Source organism: Canis lupus, chromosome 17 (assembly GCF_011100685.1).
Source record: "Canis lupus familiaris isolate Mischka breed German Shepherd chromosome 17, alternate assembly UU_Cfam_GSD_1.0, whole genome shotgun sequence".
Lineage (NCBI taxonomy): Eukaryota > Metazoa > Chordata > Mammalia > Carnivora > Canidae > Canis > Canis lupus.
The window spans coordinates 29,828,838-29,848,592 of NC_049238.1; the positions used below are offsets into that span (position 1 = coordinate 29,828,838).

Consider the following 19,755-nt stretch of genomic DNA (forward strand, 5'->3'; position numbering starts at 1 on the left):
AAATCCATATGTGCATAAATACACAGGTTTCAGATTATTGAGGATGTTAAAGGCATCTTGCTTTATCCATGCTACAAGCTGTCAAAGTAGTTGCAGGGCATTGTACTAGTCACTAAGATTTATTTCCCGAGGTGAAGGGCCATAGTTGGTGATAACAAAAGCATAAAGTAGGGTTTAAAGCAAGCTTTCATAACTCCTGAATGAGATGGTAGTCATTCCTTTGAGTCATTTGCCATTCTGTACATTTATTTCAGGTCTTACGATGTTCTACCTTATATTACAATAGCTTACATTCACTCGTCTTCTCTTTTTCCAAAGCATCAATCATTGGGGCAGAAAATTTATCTTTCATCTTGGTAACTCAATGGTATCTAGCACTGTGACTGAATAGAATAAGTGTACCACAAATATTTGTTCAATTGCATGAAGCCGTAACAGATAATGGCAGCTGGTAAGGGGTCATTGTACCACACTATTTAACTCTCTGCAAACTGCCAAGTAAAAGAAATGAAATCACTAGCACTTATTTTTCTATCTAAAATTTTCAACTACCATATTAACCTATAATCAGATGCAGACCTCAGTGAATTTTTGAATTTGTATACAAGATTTATATACATACACACATTATATATATATGTAATATATATATATGCATATATAATTATATAACAACAAAACATACAATTCAAATATTTGGAAAAATATCTTCAGTTTATTACTTATCCAGTCTTTTAAGCTTACTGATTTCCATTACATTTAGGTACCTGACTCTGGCTACTCCTTAGAACCATAGATACAGAACACTTAAACAGACTCTCCATTCCCAGAAAGCCTGACTTAACTGGTCTGTCTAGGGAAGGGTTTGTTAAGCTTCCTGGTTATTTTAAGGGGCAGCCAGGGTTGAAAACCACGGTTACAAACTAAATTCCTTGTAACCTTCAAACCACATATACGGAGTCTGTAAACACTTAAAAATCTCGATCCTTTACAACATGTGGGCTATAATAAAAGATTTTTGAAAATTTAGCTACTTTTGCATAAATACGATGAAACAAAATTTAAAGATTTTGCTCCTTAAAAAAAAGGCAGTAAATGCTCAATGACAAAGTAATCAATAATCTTGTGGGGTGTTTAAAAGTTATTGGTAAGATTTTACAAGGAAAAAAACAGACATACTGAAGTGCATTTGTCAAAGTGTATGTATTAGAGGTTGTTCATTTGATTGTAACCAATTTACTATCTTATCAAAAATTACTGAATCATGGAAAACTTTAACAAGGAGCTTGGTTCATACTCCTTCAACCTATTTCCTACAGAAGGCTGGGACTGAAAAATGCTTTAAAATAATGCATTCACTCAGATGTCATGGCACAACCCAGAGGCAATTCAAATAGCTTTCCATTACACTATATATTTCAAATGAAAGCCTATATTAGATAGAAGATGAGGAGAAAAGCAAACAAGGACATGTTCAGGAAAATTTTTTAAGGGTAGTAAAAATGGCACACAGGAAAGACTAAAGGAAGCTTTAATGAATACAAGAAGTTTCCCAAATTGAAGAACCTATAACTTCAAGACCAAGTTCAATAGACTCCAGCAACAAAAACAGAAAGAAAACCACAAAAGAGCAATCATATTCAAACTGATGAAAACTGAGAAGACAAAAACTGTAAATGAAGCCAGAGAAAAGAACATATTGCATACAGTTTGGATCTAAGACAAAGTAATAAAAATGTTAAATATGTGAATAAATATAAAAGGTAATTTTTCTCACTTTCAATTTCTTTAAAACATAATTTACTGTTAAAAGCAAGAATTAGGGACGCCTGGGTGGCTCAGAGGTTGAGCATCTGCCTTCAGCTCAGGTCATGATCCTGGAGTCCCAGGATTGAGTCCCACACTGGGCTCCCTGCATGGAGCCTACTTCTCCCTCTGCCTATGTCTCTGTCTCTCTCTTGTGTCTCTCATGAATAAATAAATAAAATCTTTAAAAAATAAAAATTTAAAAAGCAAGAATTACAATGTGTTGTGGGATCTGCAGCAACAGCTGATGCTCATCATTCACAGACTCTAGATCTGCGAACATGCCTACTTGCTAAAATTTGTAACCAAAAATTAATACTTTCTGTGCTTTTGCAGTCATTCACAGACATGCACAGAAAACAAAAAATTTGAATCACTCTCATGCATGTTACCAGCTGATGTCAAACAAGGTGATGCTCTGAACTCTTGTTTCAACTCTTTACAGTATAAAAACACATGTCCCTTTCACGGTCTATTTATTGTCATGTGTTCTGAATTTGGGGGCTTTTTTGATGGTGGTTTTTCTGTTTAAAATCACCCCCCAAGCATCATCCTTTAGTGCTGTCTAGTGTTCCTAAGAGCAAGTAGCTTATGATATACCTTATGAAGAGAATATGTGTTATAGAAGCTTCAATCAGGCATAAATTACAGTGCTGTTGGCCATGAGATCAATATATTATTGGTGAATCAACAATATAAATTAAATAAGGCAACTTTAAACAGAAACACATATAAAACATACAAACATTTAAAGCAAGGTTATGTATTTACTGGTTGAAAAAATTGTTGTGAGATGCTCAACAGGAACCTAACCCTGTATTTCCCCTAGGAGCAACTATTGAATATTCACTAATTCAATGTTTGAGGCACTTTACAGATTATAACTATCACAAATAATGAGAATCAACTGTTTACAGAAATAAAATGTAAGACATCAATAGTACAAGTGACAACAGAAGGAAAATAGAAATATACTATTCTAAGGTATACATTACATCATACCTAGAGTAATATGATATTGTTAGAAGACATCCCTGATAAAGATGCATATTATATAAATTAGAGCAAGGGTTGGCAAAAAAAAAATTCGTTTTACAGATTTTATTTATTTATTCATGAGAGACACACAGAGAGAGAGGCAGATACATAGGGAAGCTCCCCTATGAGGAGCCTGATGCAAGACTTGATCCCAGGACCTCGGGATCACACCCTGAGCTGAAGGCAGATGCTCATTCACTGAGCCACCCAGGCATCCTTAACAAAAATTTTCTGTAAAAGGCCAGATACTAATATTTTAAACTTGGTGTACCATATGGTCTCTGTCACAGATACTTAACTCTGCTGTTGCAGCATAAAAGCAGCCACAGACAAGATATAAATGAATGAGCATGCAATGTCCCAATAAAACTCTATTCACAAAAGAGATGGTAGGTCAGATTTGGGCCCAAAGATGTAGTCTATTGACTCTGGCACTAGAGCAATTGCTTAAAAACATTTTTAGAGTGTAATAAACCAACAGTGGAGATAAAATGGACTTACAGTACATACTTGATTCAAAAATGAGAGAGAAAATGACCCAAGACCAGAAGGGTGAACAGAAAACAATATATTTAAATGGATCTATATTAAACACTGTATTAAATATAAATGGTCTAAGCACTTATAAAGTAGAAATTGTCAGACTGAACTTAAAAAACATAACTCAAGCATATTTAATTTACAAAAAACCCCCCTTCACACATGAAGACAGAGGCTGTAAGCAAAAATATACCACAATACAAACAGTACGTTTTTGGGAAAAAAAAAGTGAGAATGGTTATATTAATACCACACAAAGATGACTTCAGAACAGTACATTACCAGAGATAAGGGAAAAAACTTACACTGAAAAAGAAATCAAATATATCAAAGGCTGTAAAAATCCTAAATGTGCCTGCAAATAATTTTTGCTTCATGTTTTTCATGTCTATTATTTAAAACTGAAAGGACCAACAGACAAACCTAAAATTACAGCCAGAGGTTTCAATACTCCTTTCTCAATAAATGGTAGAACAAGTAAAAAAGAAATCCATAAAGGTAGAGAAAATACCATCAACCCAACTTGACCTGACTTTTATAGAAAACTTCACTCAACAAGAGCCGAATATACATTTTTTAAAACTGCATGTGTAACATTCAGAATGTAGTATAGAGCAGAATCCTACACTACAAAAACAAACCCTCAAATTATATAGATTGAAATTAAAGTATATTCTTGGCCAAAATTAAAATAAAGCTAGAAATCAATAGATCAGAAAAATATCCAAAAAACTTTTAAATGCTTCCAAGTTAAACAATCCACGGACTACAGATGAAATCATGAGAAATTAGGAAATAATTTAAACAAAATGTAAATGACAACACAACATATAAGTTTGTGGCATGCAGTTAAAGCAGTGATTACAAGGAAACTTATAGTACTAGACACATATAAAAAAGACAAGACTCCAAACAATGACTGAGGCTTCCACTTTAAGAAACTGAAAAAAAGGGGATCCCTGGATGGTGCAGCGGTTTAGCGCCTGCCTTTGGCCCAGGGCGCGATCCTAGAGACCTGGGATCAAATCCCACGTCAGGCTCCCAGTGCATGGAGCCTGCTTCTCCCTCTGCCTATGTCTCTGCTTCTCTCTCTCTCTCTGTGTGACTATCATAAATAAATAAAAATTTAAAAATAAAAAATAATTAAAAAAAGAAACTGAAAAAAAAAGTTAAATTCAAAGAAGGGAGAAAAAAGAAAATGAAAAAATAGAAAACACACAATAATAGAGAAAATCACTTTAAAGGGTAATGAACAGGGATCCCTGGGTGGCGCAGCGGTTTGGCGCCTGCCTTTGGCCCAGGGCGCGACCCTGGAGACCCGGATCGAGTCCCACGTCGGGCCCCGGTGCATGGAGCCTGCTTCTCCCTCTGCCTGTGTCTCTGCCTCTCTCTCTCTCTCTCTCTCTGTGTGTGACTATCATAAAAAAAATAAATTTAAAATAAAATAAAGGGTAATGAACATTAAATACAATTTTCACCAATGGATTTGCCAACTCAGATGAGATGAAAATTTTCCTTTAAAGACACAAATTACCAAAGTGTGCTCACAAAGAAATAATCTGAATAGCTCTATACCAATTAGAGAAATTGAGTTAAAAACCTCTCAAAAAAAAAAAAAATTCCAGACACGGATGGCTTCACTGGTGAATTCTATCAAATATATCAGGAAGAAATAATATCAGTTTTATACAAATTTATTCAGAAAACAGGAGGGAAATACTTCCAAACCCATTTTTGTGAGGCCAACATTACCTTGATCCCAAAACCACACAAAGATAATAGAAGAAAAAAAATTACAGGCCAATACATTCATTATCTTAGACAGGAAAATATAAAGAAAATATAGGTATATTGAATCAAGGACAATATAAAAAAGGATAATATATGATGACCAGGAGGATTTGTTCTGGGAATGCAAGGTTGGTTTTACATTCAAAAGTAAGCCAACATACTTCCATATTAACAGACTAAAAGATAAGAATACATACATCCAGAAAAAGTATTTACCAAATTTATTATCATTCAGGATAAAACATCTAAGCCAACTAGGGACAGGAATTTCTTCAACTTGATAAAGGACATCTAAAAAAATTTACATGAAACTCAATGGTGGAAGACCAAATGCTTTTCCTTTTAAGACTGGTAATAACAAGGCACAGATATCCACCTTATCACTCCTATGCAATACTGAAGACTCCAGTACAAAACAAGAAAAAGAAATGAAATTTTGGAAGGCAAAGCATAAAACTCTATTTACAAACGATCATCTATGTAGAGAATCCTAAAGAATTTTTTAAAGTTATCAGAAATAATAAATTAGGTTTTGCAAGGTTGCAGGACACAATATCAATGTACATGAATCACAATATTTCTATATAATAAAATGAAAAATCAGACTCAGATTTTTTAAAACCCCATTTATAACTGTATCAAAAACACGAAACAGACAACAAATAATGTACACAACTTCAATAGTTTTTGTTTTTGTAGAAATTGTCACATTGATTTTAATGGAAATGTAAAGGACACAGAATGGTCAAAACAATTTTGAAAAACAGAACAAAGCTGGAGAACTTAATGCATCTGACTTCATGTCTTCACAAAACTAAAGAATTGAAGACAATGTGAAATTAGTTTAAAGGTACACATACATAGGTCAATAAAGCAAAACAATGTTCAGAAATAGATCAAAACATATGTGGTCAACTAATTTACAATATAGTTACTAAAGTAATTCAAAGAGGGAAGAATATAGTCTTTTCAACAAAAGGTCTGGGAAAAATTGGATGTTCAATGCAAAGAAATGAAGCTTAACCTTTACCTCACACCATATATAAAAATTATTTTGAAACGGATTGTTATGAGTTGAACTGTATTCCTCCAAAAGATGTTAAGTCCTAACCCCCAGTAACTGTGAATGTGACCTTTGGAAATACGGCTTTTGTAGACAGATGATCCAGGTAGGATGAAGTCTCTAAAGAGCACCCTAGCCCAACAGGACGGTGTCCTTATAAAAAGGGGAAATTTGTAAACACAGATATATATAAAGAGAAGACAATATGAAGACACAGGGAGAACATCTCAAGGAAAGTTTGAGGCCTTAAAGACTGGGAGAGAGGCAAAAAACAGATTCTTACTTATAGCCCTTAGAAGGAACAAACCCAACTGATACTTCAATTAGAAACAGCTAGCCTGTCAGAAAAATTTCTATTGTTTAAGCCATGCAGCTGTGGCAGCCTCAAAGAACTAACATATGGACTATAAAGGTAAAAGCTAAAACTATGAAACTTCCAGAAGAAAACAGGGAATAAAACCTTTGTTATCTTCATTTAGGCAAATACTTTTTTTTTTTTTTTTTGGCAAATACTTTTTAAAAGAAGATTTTATTTATTTGATAGTGAGAGAGAGAAAGAGAGCACAAGTGGAGGGGGGGGCAGTCAGAGGAAGAAGCAGACTTCACTCTGAGAAGGAGCCTGATGCAGGGCTCGATCCCAGGACCCTGAGATTGTGACCTGAGTTTAAGGCAGAGGCCTAAACAAATGAGCCACCCCAGCACCCCAGGCAAATACTTTTTAAATATGAAACAAAAGCACTATCCATAAAGGAAAAAGTTAATTGTACTTCATTTAAAATTATAATTTTTGGCTCTCTAAATGATACTGTTAAAAGAATGAAGAGAAAAAAAATAAAAGAATGAAGAGTATAGTGCATCATAATGAAAAGTATATAACCTAACTTAGATCAGACAAAATAAACTTTAAGCCAAAGACTGTAATAAGAGACAAAATTTGTAAATATTTATGCACCCAATATAGAGGCACCTATAAAGGCCTTTATAAAGTATATAAAGCCAATAATAAGATACTTGAAAGAAGACATAGACACCTATACAATAGGGTAATGAACATAAAATACAATTACTATACAAATACAATACAACACACTTTAATACCACACTTTCAACAATGGATAGATCATCCAGATAGAAAATCAAAAAGGAACAACGGAATTAAACTATACATTGGACCATAAACTTAACAGACATTTACAGTAACATTCCATCCTAAAGTAGCAGAATTCATATTATTCTCAAGCAAACATGGAACATTCACCAGGAAAGACCATGTTAGGCCACAAAACAAGTCAATAAATTTTTTTTTTCAAGTCAATAAATTTAACAGGACTGAAATCATATTAGACATCTTTCCTCAGGACAATGGTATGAAACTAGAAATCAATTACAAAAACAAAAAAAATCCTGGAAAATTCACAAATATGTGGACATTAAACAACATGCAACTGTACAATGAGTCAACAAGGCAAGATCAAAGAGAAATCAATATCTTGAGACAAATGAAAATGAAAATACATACCAAACCTATGGGATGCAGCAAGTTCTGAGAGAGTTCATAGCAATAAATGCCTACATTAAGAAAAAAAGAAAAGATCTCAAACAACCTAACTTTACACCTCAAGGGACTAGAAAAATAATAAACGAAGCCCAAAGTTAGCAGAAGGAAAGAATTACAAAGATCATAGTGAAAATAAATAGACTAAAATGATAATAGAAAAGATGAATGAAAAAAAAAAATGAAAAAAAAAAAAAAAAAAAAGATGAATGAAATTGAGCTGTTTTTTTTTAAAAGATAAGCAAAACAGACAAACCTTTACCTTAAAGAAAAAGAGGACTTAAAATTACAAATGAAAGAAGTGACACTGTACAAAGGATCATAAAAGGCTTCTATAAACAATTATAAACCAACAAATTGGACAGTTGGAAGAAATGAATATATTCCTAGAACAATCTACCAAGCCTAAATCATGAATGAGTAGAAAATATTAACAGACCAATTCATAGTAAAAAGATGGAATTGGTAATCAAAATCCTCCCAACAACAAACAAAAACCCAGATGGCTTCACTGGTAAATTCTACCAAACATTTAAAGAATACCAATCCTTCTCAAACTCTTCCAAACAATAAAGAGGAAGGAACATTTCCAGGCTCATAAGGCCAGCATTACCCTGATACCAAAGACAGACAAGGACACTACAAGAAAAAAAAATTATAACCCAACATTCTTGTTGAACACATAGGCAAATATCCTCAACAAATGTTAGCATACAAATGTCATATACCATGATCAAGTGGATTTATTCCAGTGATGCAAGGATAGTTCAACATCTGCAAATCAATAAATGCAATACCATATTAACATAATAAAGGATAAAAATCATATTGTCATCTCAACAGGCGCAGAAAAAGCATTTGACAAAATTCAACATCAATTCATGACAAAAACTCTAAATGAAGTGAGATAGAGAGGAAAAATACTTCAACATAACAGATAACAGAGCCTGTATATGACAAGCCCACAACTAACACCATACTTGGGGCGGAAACCGAAGATCAGGAACAAGACAGGGATGTTCATTCTTGACACTTTCCAATATAGTACTGGAAGTCCTAGCCAGAACAATTAGGCAAGACAAAGAAATAAAAGACATCTAAGAAAGGAAGAAGTAAAATTGGCTATATTTGTAAGTGACATGAAACACTCCACCCAAAATTTTGTTAGAATTAATAAACAAATTCAGTGAAGTTGCCAGATACAAAATCAATATACAAAAATCAGTTGCCCTTCTATACAATAAGTTAACATCCGAAAGAGAAATTAAGAAAACAATCCCATGTATAATTGCATCAAAAAACCCCAAAATACCTATAAATAAATTTAATGAAGAAGGTGAAAGATCTACACACTAAAAATTGTAAGGCATTAACAAAAGAAATTGAAAAAGATCCAAATAAATGGAAAAATATTCTGTGTTCATGGACTATTATTAAAGACTATTATTAAAATACCCATACTACCCAAAATAATCTACAGATTCAATGCAATCCCTATAAAATTTCCAATGGTATTTTTCACAGAAACGGAAAAAACAATCTTAAAATTTATACAGAAACACAAAAGATCCTGAATAGCCAAAGCAATCTTCAGTTCCACAAAGCTGGAAGCATTTACACTTCTTGATTTCAAACTATACTTCAAAGCTATCATAATCAAAACACTATGGTACTGGCCTAAGAATGGACATATAAATCAATGGAACAGAGAGCCTAGAAATAAACCTATGCACATATGGTCGATGAATTTCTGACAGAATTTCACAAAGAAACCAGGAAGGGATGTCTAGGTGGCTCAGGGGTTGAGCCTCTGCCTTTGGCTCACAGCGTGATCCCAGAGTCCAGGGATCAAGTCCCACATTGGGCTTCCTGCATGGAGCCTGCTTCTTCCTCTGCCTGTGTCTCTGCCTCTCTCTGTCTCTCTCATGAATAAATAAATAAAATCTTAAAAAAAAAAAAAAAGAAATCAGAAATATACAATGGAAAAGACATTTTTTTCAACAAATGGTGCTGGGAGAACTGGGATGTGCAAAAGAATGAAACTGAACCCCTATTTCAGACCATAGATAAAAAATCAACTCAAAATGGACTTAAGACTTTAACATACCACCTGAAACCACAAAACTCCAAATAGAAAACATAGGAAATAAATACCTGAAACCACAAAACTCCAAATAGAAAACATAGGAAATAAATTCCTTGACATCATTCTTGGCAATGACTCTTTGGATCTGACACCAAACACAAGACAACAAAAGCAAAAATAAACCAGTGGGACTACATTAAACTATAAAGCTTCTCAGCAAAAGAAACTACTAACAAAATGAAAAGGCAACTACAAAGGGGGAAAAGTATTTGCAAAACATGCATCTGATAAGGGTTTAACAGCCAAAATATAAAAAGAACTCCTAAAACTCAATGGCAAAAACAAACAATCTCATTTAGAAATGGGTGGAAGAACTGAATAGACCTTACCCTAAAGAAGACATACAATTAGCCAGCAGGCACATGATAAGGTCCTCCCTATCACTAATCATCAGGGAAATGCAAATTAAAACCACAAGGAGATATCACCTTATGGCTGTCAGAATGGCTATCATCAACAAGACAAGAGATAACAAGTGTTGGTGAGAATGTGAAGAAAAGGGAACCCTTGTGCACTGCTGTGAGAATCTAAATTTATGCATCCACTATAGAAAACAGTGTGGACATTCCTCAAAAAATTAAAAATAGAACTACCGTATGACCCAGGAACTCCATTTCTGGGTATATATCTGAAGAAAACAAAATCACTACCTCTAATAGATTATCTGCACTCCAAGTCAATGCATCTTTATATTTACAATAGCCAAGACAGGAAAACAACCAAATGTCCATCCAAAGATGAATGAAGAAATTGTGGTATAAATAAAATAGAATATTATTCAGCCACAAAAGGAAGGAAATCCTACCATTTGTGACAGCATGGGTGAACCTTATGGGCATTATGTTAAATAAGTCAAGCAGAGCAAGAAAACTACTGTATGATCTCACTTATATGTGGAATCTCATATAACTTAACCTACAGAAACAGGACAGATTAGTGGTTACCGGAGGTAGAGGGTGAAAATGAGTAAAAGTGCTCAAAGGGTACAAACTCCTAGTTATAAGCTAAATAAGTTCTGGCAATGTGATGTAGAGCAAGATGACTATAGTTAACAATTCTTTACTGTATATTTGAAGGCTGCTAAGAGAATAGATCTTAGAGGAGTTCTCATCACAAGAAAAAAATTAACCGTAGGAGGTGATATATGTTAACTACATTTATTGTAGTTATCATTCTGCAAAATATACATATATCATTATGTTGTATACCTTAAACTAATACAAATTTATATATCAATTATATCTCCATAAAACTGAAAAAAAAAAAAAATCATTAGCAACATAAATGACCAGAATAAGAAACTGGCTGTAAACTACTATGCATCAAGGTGACTAACAGTAGCCTTTAAAATGATGATTATTTAGACTATTATTTAAAGAGAAAGGATGAAAAGAAATCACAGACTAAAAGAAGACATCTGCATTTTATATCTGATAAGAACTTTTATCTGAAATGTTAAAGAACTTTTTATACCTCAATAAGATAATCTGTACAGAACTTAACCAAAAAAATACGTGAATGGCAATTAAGCCCATGGACAGATAGCCTATCTTATTTGTAATTAGGAAAATGCAAATTAAAACCACAAATAGATATTACTACATACCAATCAGAAAGGTTAAATTAAAAAGATTGGGGGATCCCTGGGTGGCGCAGTGGTTTGGCGCCTGCCTTTGGCCCAGGGCACGATCCTGGAGACCCGGGATCGAATCCCACGTCAGGCTCCCAGTGCATGGAGCCTGCTTCTCCCTCTGCCTGTGTCTCTGCCTCTCTCTCTCTCTGTGTAACTATCATAAATAAATAAATAAATAATTTAAAAAAAATAAAAAAATAAAAAGATTGGAAATACCAAGTGTTGGTAAGCATACAGCCATGTTACTCTTAAAAATTTCCCCAAGGAAATGAAAATATGTAACTACAAGCAAGATTTGAATGATAATGTCCATAGCAACTTTATTCATAATGCCCCCAAATTAGAAAAAACTCTAATATCAATCAACTGATGAATGAATAAACAAAGTATAGTATAGCCATGCAATGGAAGAGTACTCAGCCACAAAAAGGAACTACTGACATACCTAACAGCATGGATGAATTAAAAGGAAAAAGCAAAAAACACTGAGATATGTGAAAGATGGCAGAACAAAAGACTACATTCTATATGACTTCATTTATTTGAAAATCTAGAAAACATGTAATCACGGTAACAGAATGCAGAGTAATGGTAGTCCAGGACCAGGATGAGCATGAGGAAAAGACTGCAAAAGTTTAAGAGGGAACTTATGGGGTGACAGAAATGCTCTATATCTTGAATGGGTGATAGTTGCACAACTGCACACAACTGTTAAAATTCATCAAACTTATGATCTTAACATGGATGAATTTTATTATAAGTAAATTAAATCTCATCTGATTTTTAAAGACAAACACCTAACAAAAATATCTCTTTAAAGAGAGAAAAATAACTGCATATATTATATGGCACATTTCTAGTTAATGTCTGAAAGGTGCTAGAAAATAAAGCAACATAAAATCCAATCTTACCCAACAAAATAATTTTAAAATGTAATGGTCATTCCTTTTAGATCACTGCACTGTTATTCTAAAAAATATTTAAATATTATTTCTGAATATGGAATACATGTATAAGGCACAAAATCCAAAAGGTACACAAGGGTATAAATGAAATGTAAATCTCCTTTTCACTCTTATTCCCCAGTCACCAGTACCCTTCCTGGAAGAAAACTCTCTCTCCTTCCAAGGTCATCTAAAAACAATCAAGAAATCATGTATGTGTACATATGTATGTGTAAGCATGTGTAATACAAAATGATAGCATAGTATGTCCTGTTCTGCACTTACTATGTTATCTATATATCCTATATATCTTGTAGATCTCCCTCTCCTCCATCCATGTACACACACAATGTCTCCTTCTTTAATAATTACAAAAACTTTTAAAGAATTCCACAAACCATACTCTACAGTAGTAATTTAAAAAGCCTTACAAATTTGTAAATGGCATTCTTAAACCTAAGGTCAAATTCCTATTCCTTATATCTGATATCAATTATTACTAATATATTGTTAACACTGGACAGCAAAAAATGTAAAATAGATAGAATATACCTTCGGTATTATGGGTAGACTAAAAATGCATTTTAGAATATCTAAAATATTGTTAACATGAAATTATAGGTCAGGTAGCTTCCTCTCTTAATTTAAAAGTAGGGCTTATTTCACTAACTTTTAGAAGCTTTTCCTCTGTCCTCCAAACCAAGAGCTATTTTCATTACTTTTCAGCCTTGTTTGTTTCTCTGCAAACCCAGAGATGGGAAGATTCCTCTGGAGGAATAATGATTCCATTTCAAGAGTCACACCAGACACTAGAGCCCTAATCTTTAAAAATTTCTAGAACACAGGAACTCTGTCGTATTAGAGTTTGATAAAAATCAGTCCCATTATCTCCCCAGAAAAACCTTACTTTTCTTCCTGAATTTTCTATCTTGGTTACCAGTATCAACGCCCATCCATCACTCACACCGCCCCTCTGCCATTTATTCTTCCTCTATGTTCGATAGGCTGTCAAGTTTTACCAACACTACTTTCCCAATACCCTTCAAATATACCATCACTTTCCAACCATTTCAGTTCCATTCTTCATTATAATGGCTTCCTACCTGATCTCCTTACTTTATATTACACTTAGTTACACATTTAAGCTTTCCAAAACACAAATCTGATCATGTTGCATTTCTGCACATAGACCTTAGTTAAATCTCCATTCTTACAGGAATCAAGTGGGAAACTTTTCTTTGGCACAAGGAAGTTAAGTGTGGTGCAGTGAAAAGAGGATACAGGTTTTTGAGTTAAAAAAAAAAAAAGACCTGTGTTTGGGAGCATTCAGGGTGCTCAGTCAGTTAAGCATCTGCCTTCAGCTCAGGTCATGATCCCAGGGTCCTGGGATGGAGTAGGAAGCCTACTTCTCCCTCCTACTCTGCCCCTCCCCTCCGCTCATGCTCTCTCTCTCTCTCACTCACTCTCCCTCTCAAATAAATAAAATCGTAAAAAAAAAAAAAAAAAAAAGACCTGTGTTTGAATTCTGACTTTCAGTAATTAAATGCCTTTGAAATTCAGTTTCCTCCTTTATTCAGTAGCAGTTATAACACCTATACCCTTTCTACTCAGTGAGGTCCTTAGAAAAGGAGCATCTATATCACTTAAGAGTATACTACAAATGCAGACCAACCCCAAACTTACTCATCCCAAATCTACATCGTAGTAGAAATCACTAGATGATTGGCATACACATTAAAGTTTGAGATGCACCACAAAGTGTTGTGAGGATTAGTCAGAAAAAGTGAATGCAAAGCTCCTGAAGCAGGCACTCAGTAAACGTTACCTATTATAATCTTCCTCTTTTCCCCTTCTGTATCTTTGCTCATCTTGATTCTTTTATCTGGAATGTATTCCTTACCTCCCACCACGTTATTGAAATCTTGCTCATTCTTTAAGGTATCAAATGAAATGTCATTTTCTTTTTGAAGTCTTCCCACATCCTTTATCTATCTGAGAAGAGCACTCTTTAACTTCACTTTCTACTCTTTATATTTTACTCTGGTGAGCATGTTTCCTTCAGTAGATTATAAGCTTTTTGAGGGAAGAGACATTTGGTTAATCTATTTCCTAAAATTTAACCAGTAACCTATCTTTTAAAAGGTTCAGGTAAATGCAATTACTAAGAATAGAAGTGAAGAAACGCAGGCATGCCCATGAGAGTACTGGCAGTAAACCTGGAGCTATACAAGGTTCAAGTAATGAAAATGGGCGACTAGTGAACAAGTGCCATAGGAAAGAGGGAAAGTAAAAACAAAAGTACTTCTGACTTGGTTTTTCCATCCTCCAGGTAAGTTAGGGATCCATGAGACACCTCTATAAAATCTCAGAATTCAAGCTGATGCTCTTAAGATTTTTCTCGGACTCAGCCTGGAGCAAGTCATCCATTGAAACACCTTTCTCCTTCATCTGTCTCTAGCAGTGAAGACCAAAATTTAGATTAAATGATTCTGAATCTCACTGCTGGAATTACACACCAGAAATTGTCCCAACTCAATCATTTGATAGATTTGGAAACTGTAATCTAGAGAAGTCACATCACTTGTGCAAAGTAATACAGAAATTAAACACTACAGCTCACCTAGTTTCAAGCTCAAAACTCTTTTACACTACACAAACAACAGTTAGGATCCCAGCAAATGTCAAAAATAGTGTGTAATATGTTTACACCCTATATATACTATATATTTTTGCCAAATACATCCCTATATCATTATAATACTGATTCAAATTCAGTTTACTATGATACTCATTTTATGCTGGCTAGCTCTATAATCAGTAATTCTATTTTATATTTATATAAAGTTTACCCTAAGTTAGCTTTTTTCCAGCTCTATCCAATTTCCTTGCTATCGCTGTAATTGTTCATGGATTATGATTTTTAACCTAGTTTCCTAAGAGTTTGATCCATCGACCCACATCTCACATCTATATTAAGAATGAGGTAATGTGAAAATCAGTATGTATATAAGACTCTGTATGTATATAAGAACGAAGTGAAATTTTATAAAATTGAAAACAATAATACAGACTCAACTAAGACATTAGTTATCAATTTCTATGGGCTCAAATAAAAAGAAAACATTCAAGTTACAAACTGTAGTTAAAATCTTACCTTTAAAAACCTAGTCAAAATATTTGTGAAAAACCTCTGTAACAATTAATGAAAGAAAATAAAAGTAAAGATACTTAAGAGACAGGCAGATGGTTCTACAGATCTAAGAAAGGAAAGTTAATCCTTAGGCCACATTTCAATAGATGAGTTACTGTTGCCACACAGGAGGCACAGGCTATTTCTACAAACTGCATAACATTTTAGACTGTTAATTACTTTTACATCAGAAGATAATAATAAATCATATAAAACATAAGATGTTAAAACGCAAACAGTAAGATGAGGATCCTGAGTAAAAATATATCAATCTCACCTAACATGATTTTTAAAATAAGAAGTATACTAATTTGTTTGAAACATATGCTCAGTCCATTAAAAATAAAATGTAACAAATTCTTACTTAAATATAGTTTTAATATAAAATAGAGAACATTTACCCATCAAATCAAGATTAATAAAGACATTTATAGCTCAGGTTCTTCAAAAAATGGTATAGTATAGGGCAGGAGGTAGGAAGGGAAACAAAATAAAGCCACCTTCAATTTATATATCGTCGTATTCAAAACTAATTTACCTATTTTTTTAAGCAAGAGGGAGTGGTCTTTGCATATTAAATGGCAGTACAGGTGAAATCAAGACTTAAAGGGAAGGAAGAAGGTACAAAAAGAGGGCAGAACACAGCGCACCTAGGAAGAGGTATGGACAGAGGCCCATCCTTTTGGTAAGCCACCTGGATGCCCTGCACCTTCTACCTCCTGTTTTCTCTAAAAACAAATGAGACTTGTACATGAATCTTCCTTTCTCAAAAGAAAAACTGAATAGGCAATATTTTGAAGTTAGGATAAAAGCTCCAGTTGTTAGAATCTGAAATTTCAGACTTTAGGCTTCTAGTCTATTAGCACTCTGCCAAAATGATCCAAATTAGGATATAAACGATTGATCCAAATGTGTTAACTCACTGTTGCATGTATAATTTATAGAAAAGTATCTGAAACAATAGGAGAAAAACTACTGACATAAATAGCATGCATGGTACCTTTTGATAAACAACGGAGCACACAAGATCCTTGACGGCAGATAAAGATAATTCCTGGGCTTCGATGGTAACGCTCTCCCGTGTAAGGCCAATTTGCAGCAGAAATGAAATTGTATGCTCTGAGCCTCTGGAGTTGGTGAGTGATGGTGCACTGAAGCTTCCATTAGAGAGTCGGGCAGACAGTCCTGTTTTAGGACTTGAACAGGGAGAAGGAGCTGGAAGCACAGCAGGAAGAGTAGCAGGTAATACAGACTTCTGGGCTGATGGAGGGGAATTGTTTGCAGACATCTGCCTTTCTTTAATCTTTTAAAAGAGTTGTCAATTCTTTTTTCAGTGGTTATGAAGAGGCTTTTAAAATCACAGCAGTAAAAAAATGACTGTACTTTTGGATTTAATTGAAAACAATTTTATTTCCTCTTTTAAGCCACTCATGCCAATGACTGCAACTTCTACAACTGTGAGTAGAATATAAAAAAGGTCCTACTTCCCTTAGCATCAGTCCCATCAAAAACGAGTCTTGTCTTTAGGACCACAACCAAGGATTTGGAAAGGATTTAACATTACTGAATTATCCTCATCAGAAAAGAGTTGACATTGCTTCTTTACTAACCATCTTCATTTATTTTCTTTTAAGTCTACTCTTGTCTCTCTCTTTTAATCTCAGAAAATACATATTGAATAAAAGTTGTTTTTCTATTAAGATGAAATCCTCCTGGTTTAAAAAATAAGTGTTTAGGATTAATCTATTTAACTCTTATCTTGAGGTTTACTGATTTGATGGGGCACTTTCTCAAATGTCCACACCTTAAATCACCTTCTCAAATGTCTTTCATTTTGGCAGGGGAGGAAATTTTTCCATGATGAAGCACAAAGCTTTTTAAAACAGTGCAGGCATATTTCACTTGACGAATGGGTCCACTGACGAAAAGTTGATGCTTTCTGAAATGCAGTCAGCCTGAAAGGAATTTTAAAAACACTCTTAATATTTTATACTCATTTGACATTATTTTAAAACTGCAAGAATCCCTGTAATTTTCTTAAATGGTAAGTTTTGGTTGCATGTTTATAACTCACTGAGAAATCCAAATGGGTGGGCATTCTGGGGGGGTCTAGTTATCAGAGACATTTTTTGCTGCACGTATAGTTTTAGGAAAACACTTCTGCTCACCATCAGCACTGCCACCACCACAAAGCCCCTGACAATCTTCACTAATAACTGAAACCTGAAAATCAAACACTTTTATTCCACAAATATACAACTGAGTTAGGACTACAAAACAAACAAAAAGAAAAAAATAGAAGGTACTAAAAAGAAGGTTAAAACTGACACTGTTATAGAAATAAAGTACATACCACTCAGCCATACAAAAGATGTATAATATTAATGTGTCATAATAAAGACACATTAAGAGTATTCTCTTTTATATCAGAAAGTCTAACTCTGCCAAAATATGATTGGTGACTTGCTTTGTTGACAGATTTCTTTCAGAAGACTAAGGAAGCCGAAGGGGACATACTATGCACAGTTATAATGTGAACGACATATTTATGACAGGAACATGGGAGGAAGTGTCTTAGTATAAATGCTTTCTAAAAGTAAAAAGCACTAGGCTCAGTTACAAATGTATCACAGTTTATAACAGGACAGTTCAAAAACAAAACAAAAGGTAAGATCCTGATGGCCTAAGAGAAATGACTCATAGGGATCTGTCTAAATTTTACATATATAGCTGTAAACAATTCCAATGATCCAAAAGACCGAAGCATCCAATGTGGTTGCAGAATGACTCTCTGGAGAGTAGTTAATGGGGCTAAATAAATTAGGATGAACATAACGGGAGAGCAAAGCATACAGATACAGTAACAAGAATTCGAAAGCTCAGGAAAAACTAAGGCTTAGAAAAAAACTGTTCAAAGATAAAAGCTTTTATAACCACATTCAAATAAATATTACTCCACCTTATATGTGACAGCACTCAACATCTTAGAAATGTTTTACATACTTTTTACCTTATGCCTATCTCTTTGGAGACAAATAGATTTTTGCAGACGAAAAAAATAGAAGCATAAGCAGATAAAGCAACATGCCCAGCATCACATGGGTATTAAGAGGTGGAGGGGGAATTAGGACCCAAGTTTCATACTTTCTTACCAAGTGGTATCTCCACAATAACATACTGTTTGTCAAAGAGAACAAGGAACTGAAAGAATCACTGCTCAGAGAGGATGTTGTTAAGGTTGAGAGAGCACGTAAAGAAGGCAGAATTGCTCAACTTGTATTTTGCTTATCTTCTCCTAAGTTTTTAAACTAAAGTTGTAGAAGAGCAATGAGAACCGAAACCCAAGTCTGGTGAATTAGAGAAACTAAAACAACTTTTTACGAGTGCAAGTCTTTGGTTCCAGATGCAATTCATTCTATGCTGCTAAAGCAATTAACAAGTGTAATCACAAAGCTGACTCCTGCAATCTTGGAGAGGGTTGAGGGCCTGGAGATGGGTCAGAGTTGCTTCAAATTTTATGAGCTGGGACAGTGGGGAAGATTTCAGAAATCACAGACATATAAACTTAATTATTAATCTTTAGTCAAATCTGAAAATAGATTATGAAAACATGTGGTGTCTGAATACTCAGAAAAGAATATAATAATCACTAGATGACAGCATGAATTCAAACAGAACAAATAATGCCAAATCCACTGCATGTAGATCTTGGAAAGAATGATTTTCAGACTTCTTAGTTGCAGGAAATAAGAATAATAACTTATAGTCACTGAGCTCCAACTATCTGTCAGATAAGCACTTCATGTGTGTTACTTCATTTAATCCTCTGCAACAACCCATTTTATAGGTGGAAAACAGGCTTAGAAATTAAAGTACTTGCCCAAGATCACACAATTAGCAAAGCCACGGGGGGAAAAAGTGTATTCTGGACAAAACAGTATTCAAGATGGTTTTCCATGCTGTTTTTGAAAATATGTTGAGTGTGACTTGGATGTTAGTGCAGTCAGGGAAGTTTCCTGGTCTATATCAACCCAGATGAAAAAAGTCTT

General features: G+C 34.2%; 1 protein-coding gene across 1 annotated transcript in view; it reads right to left on the reverse strand.

Annotated features, from left to right (window-relative positions):
* Positions 1 to 19,755, reverse strand: part of PRKD3 (protein kinase D3) — an 88,464-nt gene that overhangs the window by 62,708 nt on the left and 6,001 nt on the right. Inside the window, exon 2 of the mRNA XM_038561275.1 lies at positions 16,707 to 17,661. Coding sequence (XP_038417203.1) covers positions 16,707 to 16,994 — 288 coding nt within the window. The 5' untranslated portion in view covers positions 16,995 to 17,661. The remainder of the gene's footprint in view (positions 1 to 16,706; positions 17,662 to 19,755) is intronic.